This window comes from Hemitrygon akajei, chromosome 7, assembly GCF_048418815.1.
Source record: "Hemitrygon akajei chromosome 7, sHemAka1.3, whole genome shotgun sequence".
Classification (NCBI taxonomy): domain Eukaryota; kingdom Metazoa; phylum Chordata; class Chondrichthyes; order Myliobatiformes; family Dasyatidae; genus Hemitrygon; species Hemitrygon akajei.
The window spans coordinates 124,526,311-124,544,726 of record NC_133130.1 but is presented as its reverse complement, the minus strand read 5'-3'; the positions used below and the strand labels follow the sequence as shown (position 1 = coordinate 124,544,726).

The 18,416-nt window shown below is 45.7% G+C and overlaps 1 protein-coding gene across 3 annotated transcripts in view; it reads left to right on the top strand.

The window, feature by feature from the left end:
* The window catches only part of txnrd2.2 (thioredoxin reductase 2, tandem duplicate 2), a 180,647-nt gene that overhangs the window by 104,673 nt on the left and 57,558 nt on the right, over window positions 1-18,416 (top strand). For all 3 annotated transcript variants that reach the window (XM_073051874.1, XM_073051876.1, XM_073051877.1), the window contains 3 exons: window positions 8,510-8,529; window positions 10,785-10,876; window positions 14,688-14,862. In XM_073051874.1, the coding sequence (XP_072907975.1) occupies window positions 8,510-8,529; window positions 10,785-10,876; window positions 14,688-14,862 (287 nt within the window). The remainder of the gene's footprint in view (window positions 1-8,509; window positions 8,530-10,784; window positions 10,877-14,687; window positions 14,863-18,416) is intronic.

Below are 18,416 nucleotides of genomic sequence, written 5' to 3'. Positions count from 1 at the left end.
GTGGGAATAGTGACAGAGACTGGGAGGTGATGGTGGATCCAGGTGAGGAGGGGAGTTTTGCATGAGTACAAGAGGCAATGCCAATGCATTTTATTGATCTACTGGATAAGACTACCCAGGATGTCCCCATATCATACAAATGTTTGGGCCTACTTACCTGATTTTCACATTCAGTTAATTACTTTGAATTTCAAAGTTCAAAGTAAATTTATTATCAAAGTACATATATATATATACAACCCTGAGGTTCATTTTCTGGTGAGTAGGCTCAATAAATCTATAGAATCAATGAAAGATCGCCTAGCTTGGGCTTTCAACCAGAATGCAGTAGACAACAAACTGTACAAATAACAAAGAATGAATGAATGAATTAATAGTTAGATAGATAAATAAATAAACAAACAAATAAATAAATAACCAATAATTATCGAGAACATGAGGTGAACAGTCCTTGAAAGTGGAAACACTGGTTGTGGGAACAAGTGAAACTGAGAGAAGTTATTTCAAGAAGAACATTAACTATTCCTGAACCTGGTGTTGTGAGTCCTGAGGCTCCTGTACCTTCTTCCTGATGGCAGCAGTGGGAAGGGAGCATGACTTGAGTGGTGGGAGCCCCTGATAATGGATGCTGCTTTTCTGCAACAGCGTTTGATGTCAATGTGCTCAATGGTTGGGAGGGCTTTACCTGTGATGGACTGGGCCATAACCACTACATTCTGTAGTAATTTATGGCGCCAGGATAGGATTTAATTTCACATTTCTTAACCGTGTTTTAGACTTCCTTTTCATTTCCATCTCATCAACAAGTTAGTGTAGCAGTCTGCACGGTGCTATTACAGCTCAGTGAGTCAGAGTTTGGAGTCCTCCGCAAGAAAGTTTGTAAATTCCTTCCTATGTGCATGTGGATTTCCTCTGGGTGCTCTGGTTTCCTCCCATAGCCCAGAGGTGTAGGTTTTTGGTCATTATAAACTGTCCCATGATTATTTATCATTTACTGCCGATCATGCCATGGTATTTAGGGCAGCAGTGAAGGTCCTCCATTTCGGTCTGTCTTTGGCCATCTTTGTTCTGCTCCAGGTGTGGTTCAGGGTCCTCATTTCAGCACGTACGGTATGGAGCCAAGTTGTCTTTGGTCTCCCATGTTTCCTCTGCCCTTCTGAGATCCAGTGAAGTGCTGTCTTGATGATAGAGTTGCCCTCTCTTCTGATCAAAGGCCTGTTCCACTCTCAAATGTGCCGGGAGAGCTTGTTCAGCGCTCAAGTGGGCTGAGAGGGCCTGTTCCGTGCTCAAGTGGGCCGGGAGGGCCTGTTCCATGCTCAAGTGGGCTGGGAGAGCCTGTTCAGCGCTCAAATATGCTGGGAGAGCCTGTTCCGCACTCAAATGTGCTGGGAAAGCCTGTTCCACACTCAAATGGGCCAGGAGGGCCTGTTCCGCACTCAAATGGGCTGGGAGGGCCTGTTCCACACTCAAATGGGCCGGGAGGGCCTGTTCCACGCTCAAGTGGGCCGGGAGGGCCTGTACCGCGCTCAAGTGTGCCGGGAGGGCCTGTTCCTTGCTCTAGTGGGCCAAGAGGGCCTGTTCCACACTCAAATGGGCTGGGAGGGCCTGTTCCGTGCTCAAGTGGGCCGAGAGGGCCTGTTTCACACTCAAATGGGCCGGGAGGGCCTGTTCCACGCTCAAGTGGGCCGGGAGGGCCTGTTCCACACTCAAATGGGCTGGGAAGGCCTGTTCCACACTCAAATGGGCTGGGAAGGCCTGTTCCACACTCAAATGGGCCGGGAGGGCCTGTACCGCACTCAAGTGGGCCGCGAGGGCCTGTTCCGTGCTCGTGGGCCGAGAGGGCCTGTTCCACACTCAAATGGGCCGGGAGGGCCTGTTCCACGCTCAAGTGGGCCGGGAGGGCCTGTACCGTGCTCAAGTGGGCCGGGAGGGCCTGTACCGCGCTCAAGTGGGCCGGGAGGGCCTGTTCCTTGCTCTAGTGGGCTAAGAGGGCCTGTTCCACACTCAAATGGGCTGGGAGGGCCTGTTCCACACTCAAATGGGCTGGGAGGGCCTGTTCCGTGCTCAAGTGGGCCGAGAGGGCCTGTTTCACACTCAAATGGGCCGGGAGGGCCTGTTCCACGCTCAAGTGGGCCGGGAGGGCCTGTTCCACACTCAAATGGGCTGGGAGGGCCTGTTCCGTGCTCGTGGGCCGAGAGGGCCTGTTCCACACTCAAATGGGCCGGGAGGGCCTGTTCCATGCTCAAGTGGGCCGGGAGGGCCTGTACCGTGCTCAAGTGGGCCGGGAGGGCCTGTACCGCGCTCAAATGGGCTGGGAGGGCCTGTTCCACACTCAAATGGGCATGGAGGGCCTGTTCTGTGCTCAAGTGGGCCGAGAGGGCCTGTTTCACACTCAAATGGGCCGGGAGGGCCTGTTCCACACTCAAATGGGCCGAGAGGGCCTGTTCCATGCTCAAGTGGGCCGGGAGGGCCTATACCGCACTCAAGTGGGCCGCGAGGGCCTATACCGCGCTCAAGTGGGCCGGGAGGGCCTGTACTGCGCTCAAGTGGGCCGGGAGGGCCTGTTCCTTGCTCTAGTGGGCCGAGAGGGCCTGTTCCACACACAAATGGGCTGGGAGGGCCTGTTCCGTGCTCAAGTGGGCCGAGAGGGCCTGTTCCACACTCAAATGGGCTGGGAGGGCCTGTTCCATGCTCAAGTGGGCCGGGAGGGCCTGTTCCTTGCTCTAGTGGGCCGAGAGGGCCTGTTCCACACACAAATGGGCTGGGAGGGCCTGTTCCGTGCTCAAGTGGGCCGAGAGGGCCTGTTCCTTGCTCTAGTGGGCCGAGAGGGCCTGTTCCACACACAAATGGGCTGGGAGGGCCTGTTCCGTGCTCAAGTGGGCCGAGAGGGCCTGTTCCACACTCAAATGGGCTGGGAGGGCCTGTTCCATGCTCAAGTGGGCCGGGAGGGCCTGTTCCACACTCAAATGGGCTGGGAAGGCCTGTTCCTTGCTCTAGTGGGCCAGGAGTGCCCGTTCAGCATTTAAATAAGATACAAATAAAAACCACACCTCAGTAAGAATTGTTAAAAATCCTTGGCAATCACTATCATGTGAAGAGTATGACTCTTCTGTATTCTGTAAACATTCTCTGATATTACAGGAACCTAAATCTAAAAATCAAAATGTGACAAGTTCAAGAATGACAGAGACAGATCTATACTGTGGACAGGGACGAGATAAGCTTGGTTGGCGCACGTATCATTTCACATTGTGCTAAATTACAGTGCATGTGATCAGGAGCAGGCAGCTCTGGCCCAGACTAACCCAGGGCCTCCAGGCACCAACCTGCACCAAAGCACGAAAGGTTTAGTTTGATCCAAATACCTGAAGGGATGTTGTATGTGAAATGAGCCACACTGGCAGACCAAACAAAAGAATCACATGACCATTTCTGGGTGACAGCCTAGAGATGGCGATAATTCTTTTTGTGCAGTGTGTTGTTATACTAGTGAACTACCCGAAGGGCACTGAAAGCTAACAAAGGAAGGATAAGCCTTTAAAAAAGAAATTCTTCTTGAGTGAAAAGATCAACAATTTGGACTAAATGAATTCAATGCCTCAAAGATTCAGAGCGATAGAGTCATAGAAAAGTACAGCACAGAAACAGGCCCTTTGGCCCATCTAGTCCATGCCAAACCATTTAAACTGCCTATTCCCATTGATCTGTACCTGGACCATAGCCCTCCATACCCCTCCATCCGTGTACCTACACAAACTTCTCCTGAGCTTTGAAATCGAGCTTGCATGCATCACTTATGCTGGCAGCTGATTCCACACTCTCACCACCCACTGTATGAAGAACTTTCCCCTCATATTCCCCTTAAACTTTTCAACTTTCATCCTTAACCCATGACCTCTGGTTGCAGTCTCACCCAACCGCAGTGGAAAAAACCTGCTTGCATTTACCTTATCTATACCCTTCATAATTCTGTATACCTCTATCAAATCTCCTCTCAATCGTCTGTGTTCCAAGGAATAAAATCCTAACTAAGAACAGGAGCAGGAATAGGCCATCCAGCCTGGCGAGCCTGCTCCACCATTCAATAAGACCATGGCTGATTTGACCATGGACTCATCTCCAACTACCCGCCTTTTCCCCATAACTCTTAATTCCCCTACTATGCAAAAATCTATCCAACATTGTCTTAAATATATTTACTAAGGTAGCCTCCTCTGCTTCATTGGGCAGAGAATTCCACAGATTCACCACCCTCTGGGAAAAGCAGTTCCTCCTCCTCTCTGTCCTAAATTTACTCCCCTGAATCTTGAGGCTATGTCCCCTAGTTCTAGTGTCACCTACCAGTGGAAACAACTTTCCTGCCTCTATCTTATTTATTCCTTTCATAATTTTATATGTTTCTATAAGATCTCCTCTCATCCTTCTGAATTCTGGTGAGCACAGTCCCAGGTGAATCAATCTCTCTTCATAGTCTAACCCCCTCATCTCTGGAATCAACCTGGTGAACCTTTTTTGCACCGCTTCCAAAGCCAGTATATCCTTCCTCAAGTAAGGAGATCAGAACTGCATGCAGTATTCAGGATGTGCCCTCACCGGTACCCTATACAGTTGCAGCATAACCCCCCCCCCCCCCCCCACTGCTCTTAAATTCAATCCCTCTAACAATGAAGGCAACACTTAATAGATTAAACTATTCAACCTTTCCTTATAACTCAGGCCTTCCAGACCATGCAACATACTTGTAAATTTTCTCATTTACTTCTTTCCTGTAGGTAGGTGACCAAAACTGCACACAAACTTTGATTTATGAAAGCTAATGTGCTAAAAGCTTTCTTTATGACCTTCTCTACCTGTGACGCCACTTTCAGCAAGTTACGGACCTGTATTCCCAGATCCCTTTGTTCCACCACACACTCAGTGCCCGACTGTTCACTGTGTGAGACCTACCCTGGTTGGTCCTCTCAAAGTGCAAAACCTCACACTTGTCTGCATTAAATTCCATCTGCCGTTTTTCAGCCAATTTATCCACCTGATCCAGATCCTGCTGCAAGCCATGATTGCCTTCCTCCCAGTTTAGGTACCGTCTGCAGATTCGTTTACAGTGAAATGCGTTATTTACGTTAACCAGTAGCACAGTCTAAGGGTATGCAGGGGGCAGCCCGGAAGGGTCGCCACACATTCTGATGTCAACATAGTACGCTCAAAATATTCAGCAGGACACCATGCAGCCAAAATGCAACAGGCTACACCAGAAAAATAAACCCCTTTCCCAAACGCCCACCCACACTCACAGACAGGCCTCCTCCAGGCCTCTGACCTCCAGACTTTGGTACCAGACTCACCGACCTAGGGGACCTCTGGTCTTGCTAGCCGAAGAGTCAGTACAGATGCAGAGGAGTGAATAGTGTCCTATGCTGTAAACCATAAGAGCTGTTGACTGTTCAGTTTTCCTTCTGGTGGAAAGTTACTGGAGAAAGATCATTCATTGTGTGTTGTATCGTATGATCTGGGTGATCATGGTCTTTCCATGATTGTTCTTGGCACATTTTCTACAGTAGAGGTTTACCATTGCCTTCTTCTGGGCCGTGTCTTTATAAGACAGATGACCCCAGCCATTATCAATACTCTTCAGAGATTGTCTGCCTGGTGTCAGTGGTCACATAGCCAGGACTTGTGATATACACCATCTGCTCATACGAACATCCACCAAGTGCTCTGGTGGCTTCACGTGACCCTGATCAGGGGCAGGGGGAGGGAGCGGTGGGAAGGAGCCCTTACATCTCTATCCCATCACCCAGGGAGGAGAATATTTCTCCAATAAAAGGAAATGAGGACCTTTCCTTGACTGGCTGAAGTCCTTGTAATGATGGTGCTGATCACTTTGCATTCAACTAACACCTCTGTTTGACACCAGAAGTTTAAATATTGTACAAATTAGCATGAAAAAATATAAGCCATCCCCTTGGGCTCAAAATATGAAACAGGTGAACAGGGGAAAAAACTTCAATACCATTCAGTTGAACAATCCAATAATAGGATTCAGCTTCTTGTACTTAACCAGCCTAAAATAATGTTGAACGCATTGAATTTTGAATGCATTGGATTGCAAAGAAGCTGTAGAGAGCTGTGGAGCCTACTCAATATGAGTGCATTACAAGCACATCGCTCTTCCTCTGTTGTCAGGGTTTCACAATATCTGGGTCATGCCATTTTCTCACAGCTACCATTGAGCATGAGATACAAAAGCCTGAATCACACACTACCAGCTTCAAGAACAGCTACTTCTCTTCCACCATTTGGTTCTTGAACCAACCGGCAAAACCCTAATCACTATAGATTAGCCATCCCCCTGTGTGTATGCATGGCTCCTCTATAGAGAGAGTTAAGTGCACTATGTTCCTTGGAGTTCACATCACGGATGACTGCACCCGGTCCCTCAATGTCACCTCCCTGAACAAGAAGGCACAGCAGCGCCTCCACTTCCTGAGGAGATTGAGGCAAGTGAGGCTTCCACCCCCATCCCCCCATCTTAACTGAATTTTACCTGAGCACCATTAAGAGCCTCCAGACAAGCTGCATCTCCATCTGGTATGGGAGCAGCCAAGCATCGGACTGGAAATCGCTACAAACAACGGTGACCTTTAGTATTATCAAGGATCTCACCCACCCATCCAGCATCCTCTTTGAATTTCTACTGTCAATAAGGAGATTCTGATACAAAAAGACAAGAAGGGTCACAATGGGAAACTGCTCCTTCCCTCAGGCCGTCAGGCTTCTGAAGTCCCGCTGCATCGCATTCAAAGTGTCAACAATTAATTTGTTCTGTACCCTACAATTTTAATTTATGGGCTTAATTTATGCATAATTCATTTGTGGATTTAATTCTACTTTCTTAAGTTATTGTACTGTATGTGTGTTATGTGTACTACTGTGCTTTACACCCTGGTCTCATTTGACAATAGACATGTGTATAGCTAAATGACAATAAACTTGACTATGACCACTTTAACCACTAAAATGGACTTTGAATTTTTTCATTGCAGTTGTGTTCTTTCTTGTAATAATTGTCTACAAATGTTTAATTTCTCTTTTTCTTGTGAATGTTGCTTACACGATGCTCTACGCCTGTGAAGCTGCTGCAAGTTAGCTTTTCACTGCAGCTGTGCATCCGTAGCAGATAGCGCAATCGCTTTACAGCACCAACGATTGCTGATTGTGGTTTGATTCCTGTCTGTAAGGAGTATTTAATTCTCTCCATGCCGTTAGCGTTAGTGAGAACGGCGTGTTATCTTGATGCCGGAAGCATGGCGACACTTGCGGGATGCCCCCCAGCGCTATCTGCTTTCTGTTACTGAAGAAATTATTTTTTTAAAATCATACTGATAACATACACATAATGCTGGAGGAACTCAGCAGGTCAGGTAACATCCGTGGAAAGGAATAAACAGTCTGAAACATCAAGTCTTTATTCTGAGTTCCCTCAGCATTTTTGTGCATGTTCCTTTACATTTATGACTCTTGAGTGCGAGTTTTTATTGATCCAATTGTGTTCCTTGAACTTACTGTGTATTCCCACAAGAAAACGAATATTGGGTTTGCAAATAGTGACACATACAGTACTGTGCACCTTCTGCATGGTACTGTATTTCTGAACGTGGAGTGGAGAGTGAGTTTGTAAATCTGGTGGGAGTAAAGAATGTTGGGAATGGCGAGGGTGGAGGTCAGGGGAGGGTGTGGGACAGATTGCAGAGAAGAAGTGCTGGGGGCAGGGGGTGGCATGGGTATAGATGTTACCAAGCAAGGTAATTTGATTTCAAACAATTGGACATTTGATTCTAAACAATTGTTTTATTGATGATTACAGAATATCTCTCTGGTGCTTCCCATTCCCTCCCCTCTCCCCTCCCCTTTTCCCAACCATGATCCCCCTCTCCCTGCCCCCTTCCCACTCTCAGTCCACAGTAGAGACCCAGATCAGAATCAGGTTTATCATCACTCACATATGGCATGAAATTTGTTTTTTTTCTGGTAGCGGTGCAATACAATGCATAAGATTACTACAGTGCTGTGCTAAACTCTCAGGCACCCCAGTTAAATATATGTGCCTAAGACTTTTGCCCAGAACTGTACGCATTTTGTTAATAACTTTAAAGATTTCCAGCATCTGTTGTGCATACTGATAATAGGGCAGCACAGTCACGTGGTGGTTAGCACAACGCTTTACAGCACCAGCAACCCGGGTTAAGTTCCCACTGCTGCATGTAAGGAGTTTGTATGTTCTCCCTGTGACCACGTGGGTTTCCTCCTGGTGCTCCTGCTTCCTCCCTCAGTCCAAAGACGTACCGGTTAGTAGGTTAATTGGTCATTGTAGATTGTCCTGTGATTAGGCTGATTAAATCAGGGGATGCTGGGCGGCGTGGCTCAAGGGACCTGAAGGGACAGTTCCACATTGTATTTCAAAAAATAAGTAAATATATTCATTTATTTTTGTCTTTTATTTTCTTTACAGATTAGTTATTGGTGCAAGCTGTATCCTTTTGGAATAGAGTCAGAGAGCAATGTAGGCCCTTCGGCTCAGTGAGTCCAGGCTTACTTCAGTGTCCACTCAGTCTCAATTTCCCGTATCCCTCTAGTCCCCACCCCTTTCATCATGTACCTATCCAAATGCTTCTTAAATAATGCTGTTCTCCGTGCCTCAACCACTTCCTCTGGCAGCTTGTTCCAAAACTCACCACTCTCAATATTTCCATTTAATATCAGAGAATGTATAGTCCACAACCTGAAATTCTTACTCTTCACAGACATCCACCAGAAAGAAAAACATAAAGAATGAATGATAGAAAATGTTAGAACCCCAAATTCCCCCTCCCCCATGCACCAGCAGCAGCATTTTATTAACCCACCCCTGGCTTGTTCCAGCAGAAAGCTTCAGCACCCCCCCCCCCCACCCACCCACCATGTGCACAATGGCAAAACCCCTTTTTTTTTACGTGTTGTACCAGTCAGCCATTCTTGTCTGGCTCGTGGTGTCAGGATTGGTCTCCTTTCGGATTAACCGGGTCATGATATGAATGTTCCTGACTCAACCCTTGTTTTTTTTTAATGAGGCCAAGTGGCTAGCTCGACACTCAACCCAGCATGGATGAAAAGCATGCTTGGGGGTGGCCCGACTTGGATTTGAACTCGGGAGCCTTCGCTGATGCCATTGCGCCACCAGCCGGTGGGCAAAACCCCCAAAGAGACCACTATTGTCTATCCCAACAGTTTGTCATCCCATTGAGTCACTCTCTCACTAACGAGGGAGAGAGAAGTATCACTCCTTCCACTGCGAGAGAGGAGAGCAACAGCTTGCTGTTTCGATGTTATAATCTGAAGCGTCACCTCTCAGATCCCTTTTAAATCATTTCCTGCTGACTTTGAACTTAAGCTGGCAGGTTTTGGAATTCCCTACAACGAGGGGCATAGGTAAGTTGGATGGTAACAACACCTTTATCTTAGGCATAAATAAAGTGGTGTTATCTATACCTCTTATAATTGAAACATTTCTAAAAGGTTCTGTAGTGTTGCCAACATCATGGTAAATTTTATCAGCACTCATTCCAGTTTAACCACATCTTTCTTACAACATTATGACCGAAATTGTGCATGATATTCCACGTGTTGCTTTACCAACTACTTGTTCAACTGGAACATAGTGTCCCAACCTCCTTACTCAATGCCCTGAATGCTTGCTGAACACCTTTTTAAACACCCTTGTTAGTGTGGGGGGTGGGGGGGGGGGAAGAGAGAGAGAGCCTGTGGCATGTTGAACTGGTGAGTGAACAGTGATTTTTGATGGACTCTAGATCATAGACTCTCTGGGGGTGTTGCTATTGTTTGCATGGTGGGTGGTTTTACTGAGGCAGGTGGAGGGGGTAGGGCTGATGCTTTGCTGCTGCTTGTGTGTGGGACGGGGAGGGGAGCTTTGAGGTTCTAACGCTTTTGCCTGTCTTTCATTCTTTGGGGGGTTTTCTGTTTTGGGGATGTCTGTGAAGAGTAAGAAGCACAAGCTATGTACTGTGTACATTCTCTGATATTGAATGGAACAATTGAACCTATTTTTACCATGCTGTCTACCTGTGATACTGCCTTTGACAACCTATGCACTTGTACTACTAAGTCCCTATGTTCCATTACACTCCCCGTGCCCTGCAATTCATCGTGTATATTGGTTTGAGAAGATACTATGAATGGAAGAGCACTAGGGCAGATAGGGCTTACCAGCCGTGGTTGGCAGCTTATCAAGGAGAAGGAAAACTCTGATCCCAAACCTCTGCCGCCTTGTGGCTATACCCACTCCTGGGAAAGGCTTCGGGAGTAAACCCTGAGGGGAGAAATCTGGAACTAGAGTCCCTAGGGCAGTCCTACTTTGAGTTCAACACTGACTGGCAACTCCTGTGATGCTGCTGGTGCCAAACTGTAACAGTCTCTGCCGTTCCTTTGGGTTCATCAGATGTGTAGAGAGAGGAAGCTTGCTACATGGGCAACAGCTTGCTCTCCATATTGTACTGCCCACGCTTTGCGTATCTAAACAGCTAGGACTCAACATCCATGGTCGACCCTGACCAATAAGGGCCTAAGAAGGGAGTGTAATAGAACATAGTGTCTTACAAATGCTTGTCCAGAAGCTGAATTTATTTTTACACTGATAAACTTGGTCAGTCTCCTCGTTTAACAGAATGTTATTTCGAAGTCCAAAAGTATGTTACAATAACACTTGGATTCTTAGCACAATGCTTCACCAGATGTGGCCCTGGAGTGTGCTGGCTTTCTGACTGGGCTTGGTTTGGATACTTCACTTATGATACGAAGCATTCCTCTCCGTGGATTTGACCAGGTATAACCCGAATGTTTATATATGATTAGCCATCAAGAATGTTCAATTTTTTGTTATTTTGAACTACAGCGTTACTTTACGTTCAAAACAATGCTCACAAAATGCTGGAGAAACTCAGCAGGTTAGACAGCATCTGTGGAAATAAATAGATAGTTGACGTTTCAGACCAAGAGCCGTCTTCAGGGCAGAATAAAAAGGTGGGGGGAGGGGAAGGAGGATGGCTGGAAAGTGATAGGTGAAGCCATGTGGGTGGGAAAGGTAAAGGGCTAGAGAAGAGGGAATCTGATAGGAGAGCAGAGTGGACCATAGGAGAAAGAGAAGGAGGAGGGGACCTAGAGGGAAGTAATAGGCAGGTGAGAACTAAAAGTCAGAGTGGGGTATCGAGGAGGGGTTGGTAATTTGTTCTGGAAGGAGAAAGCAATATGCCATCAGGTTGGAGGCTACCCAGGTGGAATATAAGGTGTTGGCTCTTCCACCCTGAGGGTGGCCTCATCTTGCTTGGCACAAGAGGAGGCCATGGATCGACATGTTGGAATGGGAATCGGAACTAAAAGGTTTGGCCACCAAGAAGTCCCACCTGTGGTGGATGGAGCAGAGGTACTTGATGAAGCAGTCCTCCAATTTATGACAGGTCTCACCAACGTAGAGGAGACCACTTTGGGAGCACTGGATACAATAGACAAGTCCCAGCAGATTTGCAGGTGAAGTGTTACCTCACTTTACATTCTTACTAAATATACAGATTGAGATGAGTTGCATGACTAATTTACCAAAGTGCCTTTGAGAACTTTCTTCGGGGAGATGAGAGGTACAGAAGGTAAAGGGCTGAAGAGAGGAGAGTGGACCATGAGAGGAAACTCTCAGAGTAAGCTCCCTGCGTTTGAATAATATCTATCTACCTCTCTCTCCCTCTCCCTCTCCCTCCTCTCTCCCTCCCTTTCCACTCCCCTTGCCTTCCCTCCCCCAGTGCTGCTGGAGGATGCTGCCAGAGTCTTGGGTCAAAGGTGGTGTGTGGATGAGACTCTGTGGATCACGTTGTGAAGTGTCTCTGGTTTCTGGTAGCTCTTTTTTCAGTTGCTATGTTGTTTGATTTTGGTTGGGGCAGACTGGCGCTGCAGCCTGGAGACAGCGTGAGATGTGGGGCTGGGTTGAGTTGGTCTGAGCTGCACTGAATATCCCTGGACTCTTTCGATGGGATTGGTGTTTCGTATTCTGTGTTTTTCACTCTTGTTTTTGTCATTTATGTGACTTGTTCTCTTTTTTTTCTGCAGTGGGGGTTTGATGTTTTTCTTAAACTGTTACGTGGTGTTTCTTTGTTTTGTGGCTGCCTGCGGGAAGACACATCTCAGTGTTGTATACTGCATATACTTAGATAATAAATGTACTTTAAATCTTTAAAGGGAAGGAGGAGGAATACCAGAGGGAGGTGATGGTCAGGTGAGGAGAAGAGAAGCAGTGAGAGGGGGCCAGAGTGGGGAATGGAAAAAGAGAGAAAGGGGGAGGGGGAGAAATTGATGTTCATGGACTCACTTTCAAGGACTCTTCACCTTATGTTCTTGATATTTATTGCTTATTTATTATTATTCTTTTTTTCTTTTTTTTGTATTTGTACATTTTGTTGTGTTTTGCATATCGGATGTTTACCCCATTAGTGCGGTCCTTCATTGATTCTATTATGGTTAAAAGTTCAAAGTAAATTTATTATCAACGTACATTATTGGATTTATTGAGTATGCCCACAAAAAAATGAATCTCAGGGTTGTATATGGTGACATATGCATACTTAGTTAATAAATTGACTTCCAACTTTGAACTTTGAGGCTTCTCCTGGCTTAACCTATCACCTGCCAGCTTGTAATCCCTCCCCTCCCCACACCTTCTTATTCTGGTAACTTCCCCCTTCCTTTCCAGTCTGGAAGAAGGGTCTCGGCCCGTGATGCTGCCTGACCTGCTGAGTTCCTCCAGCATTTTGTGTGTGTTGCTCTGGATTTCCAGTATCTGCAGAAACTCATGTGTTTATAGATGGTGGTAAAAATTGTTTATCATCTCTAACAAAGTTTTATTTATGGGTGATGAGAGCGTCCCATCTGTCAGGGTCGACCATGGATATTGCGTTCTAACTGTCTAGACATGCAAGCCAGGGCAGCACATTATGGAGAGCAAGCTGTTGCCCATGTAGCAAGTTCCCCCTCTCCATGCACTTGATGAACCAAAATGAACAACAGAGGCTGATATAGTTTGGCCACAGCAGCATTCCAAGAGTTGCCAGTCAGCGTTGAACTCAGCATAGGAGTGCCTTTCCCTTGGGGTTTACTCTAGAAACCTTCCACGTGAGTGAGTATAGCCGCAAGGCAGCGGAGGTTTGAGATCAAACATGAGAAAATCTGCAGATGCTGGAAATCCAAAGCAACACACACAGAATGCTGGAGGAACTCAGCAGGTCAAGCAACTGACCTATGGGAAAGAGTAAACAGTCAACTTTTTGGGCCGAAACCCTTCATCAGGACTGTTACTCTGATTTCTTCTTCCTTTCCAGTCCCGATGAAGGGTCTCAGCCTGAAATGTCAACTGTTTCAGTGACAAACCAGAAGACTGAGTACAGGATTAATGGTCAATTACTTAAGAGTGTGGATGAACAAAGGGACCTTGGGGTTCAAATCCATACATCCCTCAAGGTCGCTGAACAGGTTGGTAGGGTAGTTAAGAAGGCCTATGGGATGCTAGGCTTCATTAACAGGGGGATTGAGTTCGAGAGTAGAGAGGTCATGTTGCAACTCTATAAATCTCTGGTGAGACCGCACTTACAGTATTGTGTTCAATTCTGGTCACCTCATTATAAGAAGGATGTGGAAGCTATGGAGAGGGTGCAGAGGAGATTTATCAGGATGTTGCCTGGATTGGAGAACAAGTCATATGAAGCAAGGTTAGCTGGGACATTTCTCTTTGAAACATAGAAGAATGAGAGGGGACTTGATAGAGGTCTACAAGATTATGAGAGGCATAGATAGGGTGGATAGTCAGTACCTGTTTCCCAGGGCACCAATAGCAAACACCAGAGGGCATAGGTACAAAATTAAGGGAGGGGAGTTTAGGGGAGACATCAGGGGTAAGTTTTTTACACAGAGGGTTGTGGGTGCCTGGAATGACTTGCCAGGAATGGTGGTGGAGGCTAAAACATTAGGGGTATTTAAGAGTCTCTTGGACAGGTACATGGATGAAAGAAAAATGGAGGGTTATGGGGTAGTGTGGGTTTAGTACTTTTTTTTAAGGCTTATATGGGTCGGCACAACATGGAGGGCTGAAGGGCCTGTACTGTGCTGTAGTGTTCTATGGTTTACTCTTTTCTATAGGTGCTGCCTGGCCTGCTGAGTTTCTCCAGTGTTTTGTGTGTGATGTAGAGTTTAATATCCGAGATTTCTTTCTCCTAGATGAGCTGCCAACAATTGTTGATCTCCGTCAGCCCAAAGCAACTGTTTTTTTTAGATGCCAGTAACCACCTCTACCCTTCTCCCATTAGTAAAAACAGTTCCACCAGGCTTAGTAGCTAAGCCACATGTGAAGGCCAGGAGCTGGACTTGGTTGTCAGAGGCTAATTGAGGTGCATGTCATTGGGAGCATTCAATAAGTATTGGAAGCTTATTTCCTTTACCAGCTCCCGGCTGTAACAACCTTAAAGAACTTATTCATAGGTAGCAATAGGAAGAAATTTGAATAGTAGCTTCGTAAATGACTCTGTAAAGTTGAAAATAAAACATGATGTTAATATAAAATAGCAATGCTGTTGAACAACGTGTTTTCCCTCTTCATGTAGCAAATGGCTCACCTGGTGACAGATCACATGACGTCTTATGGTACCCGAATCTATTGGAAGTGCACACCTGTCAAAATAGAAAAACTGAGCAGCGGCAGGCTGCAGGTCGTGTGGAAAAATCTGGAGTCTAGCATAGAAGAGCGAGAGTCCTTTGACACTGTGATGTGGGCAGTAGGTAAGAATGCCAATTCTTAACATTCCAACAAACAGCAATACTGCTGTGAGTCATCTGTAAGACGTGCATTTACATGGCTTTGGATTGGAAGTATTTTGTTTCAATAAAGCCAAGGCTTTCATACAAACTAACCTTCATAGTTTTACAGATCATCGGAATGTCATGATTCATTTTACTGGTCGCCAGTTATAGCTGTTATTATTTGTGTGACCTTGCATTCTGAACTATAATTTCTATACATTGAATAGATCATAGGTCATAGAGTGATACACAACACTTCAGCCCACAATCTTATCGCATATATATAAAATAGTTAGAGTAAAATAGTGTAAAAACAGAAATAAAAAAGCAGTGAGGTAGTGTTCATAGGTTCAGTATCCATTCTGAAGTCGGATGGCTGAGGGGAAGAAGCTGAATGGGCAAAGAATGAGGGGGGGATCAGAATCAGGTTTAATATCATCAGCATATGTTGTGAAGAATGTTGTCTTGCGGCAGCAATACAATGTAATACATAATAATTGGGAAAAATTGTGAATTACTGTAAATATATATGATAGTTAAATAAGCAGTGCAAAAATTGAAATAACAAGTAGTAAGGTAGTGTTCACGGGTTTAGTGTCCATTCTGAAATCTGATGGCAAAGGGGAAGAAACTGAATCGTTGAGTGTGTATCTTCAGGCTTCTGTACCTCCTCCCTCATGGTAGCAATGAGACAAGAGTAATGAGGCTCCTTAGTGATGGATGCCATCTTTTTGAGGCACCGCTTCTTGAAATGTCCTGGATACTATGGATTCTAGTGCCCATGATGGACCTGACTAAGTTTACAACACACTTCAACTTACTTAGATCCTGTGCAGTAGCCACGCACCCCCCCCCCCCCCCAACACATACCAGATGGTGATGCAGCCAGTTAGAATGCTCTCCATGGTACATCTGTAGAAATTTTCCAGTGTTTTAGGTGACCTACCAAAATCTCCTTAAACTCCAAGTGACAGTCGGAAAACAAGCTGCTGTCTTGTCTTCTTTGTAACTGCATTGATATGTTGGGCTCCAGATATATCTTCAGAGATGTTGACACCAAGGGACTTGAAATTGCTCACTCTTTTCATTTCTGGTCCCTGTGAGGATCGGTTTGTGCTCCCTCGTCTTATCCTTTCTGAAATCTATAATCAGCTCTTTAGTCTCTAAGATCAGTCTAACCCTTTCCTCCCACGTGGCCCTCCATTTTTCATATATGTGTCTATCTAAGAGCCTCACATTAGCATCCATCATCAGAGATCCCCATCACCAAGGCCATGTCTTGCTGGTGCCATCAGATAGAAGGTACAAGAGCTTTGGGATGCACAGCACCCAGGTTCAGGAACAAAAGGGGATAACTACACTCACTTGCCCATCCATTGAGATGTTCCCACAACCATTGATCTCACTTTAAGGACTCTTTATCTTATTATTTCATGTTCTTGTTATTTATTGCTATTTCTTTATCCCTGCATTTTCACAGTTTGTTGTCTTTTGTACTCAGGTTGATCTTTCATTGATCCTGTTATATAGATTTGCTGAGTATCCTCACAGGAAAATGAATCTCAAGGTTGTATGTAGTTGAATTATGCACTCTGATAATTCTTACATGTCCCTAATGTATCTGCCTCTACTACCACCCTGAGAGTGTGTCCCACTCACTTGCCACTCTCTGTATAAATAAAAACTACCCCTAAATTCACTAACACAAGGAAATCTGCAGATGCTGGAAATCCAAAGCAACACCCAAAATGTTGGAGGAACTCAGCAGGTCAGGTAGGATTCTTTCCTCTCTGGCCGTAACCTTTCCCACTCACCTGGCCTCTCCTATCACCTTCCAGCTAACCTCTTCCCTCACCCCTTCCCCCTCCCCCCTCCAATTTATATTCAGGCATCTTTCCCCTTCCTCTTAGTTATGAAGAAATGTCTCAGCCCGAAACGTTGACTGTTTACTGTTTTCTATAGATGTTGCCTGATCTGCTGAGTTCCTCCAGTATGCTGTGTGTTACTGTTGATATCTCCCCTTTGCTTTCTTCCAAACATTTTAAAGTTATGCACTTCCATATCAGCCATTTCCACCCTGGATAAAAAGCGTCTGGCTGTCCACTCTATCTACGCCTCTTACCATCTTGTACATCTCTATCAAGTCGTCTCTCATCCTCCGTCTCTTCAAAGAGGAAAACCTGAGCTTTTTCAACCTTTCCACGTAAGCCTTGTTCTCAAATCCAGGCAGCATCTTGATAAATATCCTCTGTGCCCTCTCTAAAGCTTCAATGTCCTTCCTATAATGAGGTGACCAAAACTGAATGCAATACTCCAAGGCAACACACACAAAATGCTGGAGGAACTCAGCTGGGCAGGCAGTATCTATGGTAAAGAGCAGACGGTCGCCATTTTGGGCCGAGACCCTTCATCAGGACTGGAAAGGAAAGGGGAAAGAATTCAGAATAAGATGGTGGGGGGGGGAGGGGAGGAAGACATTAGAGATGGTAGGTGATAGATGAACCTGGAAAAGGGGGAAGGGATGAAGTAAAGAGCTGGGAAGTTGATTAGTGAGAGAGATAAAAGGCTGGAGAAGTGGGAATCTGATAGGAGAGGCTAGAAGACCAGGGAAGTGATGGGCAGCTAAGAGAAGGTCTGAGCAAGAAACAAGAATGGAGAACGGTGAAGGAGAGGACGGGGGGCAACTACAGGATGTTCAAGGAATCGATGTTTATGCCATCAGGTTGGAGGCTACCCAGATGGAATACAAGGTGTTGTTCCTTCTACCTGAGTGTGGCCTCATCCTGGCTGTAGAGGAGGCCATGGACAGACATGTCGGAGTGAGAGTAGGAAGTAGAATTCAAATGGGTTGCTTCCAGGAAATCCAAATTAGGTCTAACCAGAGATATTTTAGAGGCTCCACATTACCTCACTGCTCTTGAACTCAATCCCCCGACTACTGAAGGCCAACACACTATACGACTTCTTAACCATCCTATCAACTTCTGTGGCAATACTGATAATTAATAAGAAGATCTGGGTTTTGCTTCATTGAGTATTGTTTGTTGCCCAGTTCCTTGTCTTGGTCCTCATTATCCACAGAAATCTTCAGATACTCTCTGTCCACTCTATCTATGCCTCTCGTAACCTTATAAATCTCTATCAGATCTCCCCTCAGTCTCTGCCACTCCAAAGAAAATAGCCCAAGTTTGTCCAAACTCTCCTGGTAGCACATACTCTCTAAACCAGGCAACACCCTGGTAAACCTCTTCTGCACCCTCTCTAAAGCCTCAACATCTTTCCTATTGTGGGGCAACCAGAACTATATGCAATATTCCAGATGTAGCCCAATCAGAGTTTTATAAAGTTACAACATAACCTCTTGACTTTTGAAATCAATGCCTCAACTAATAAAAGCAAGCATTCCATATGCTTTCTTAACCACCTATCGACCTGTGTAGCCAGTTTCAAGGAGCTATGAACTTGGATCCCAAGATCTCTCTGCTCAGCAGCACTGTTGCCCTTAATAGTGTACTGTCTCCTTGCATTTGTCT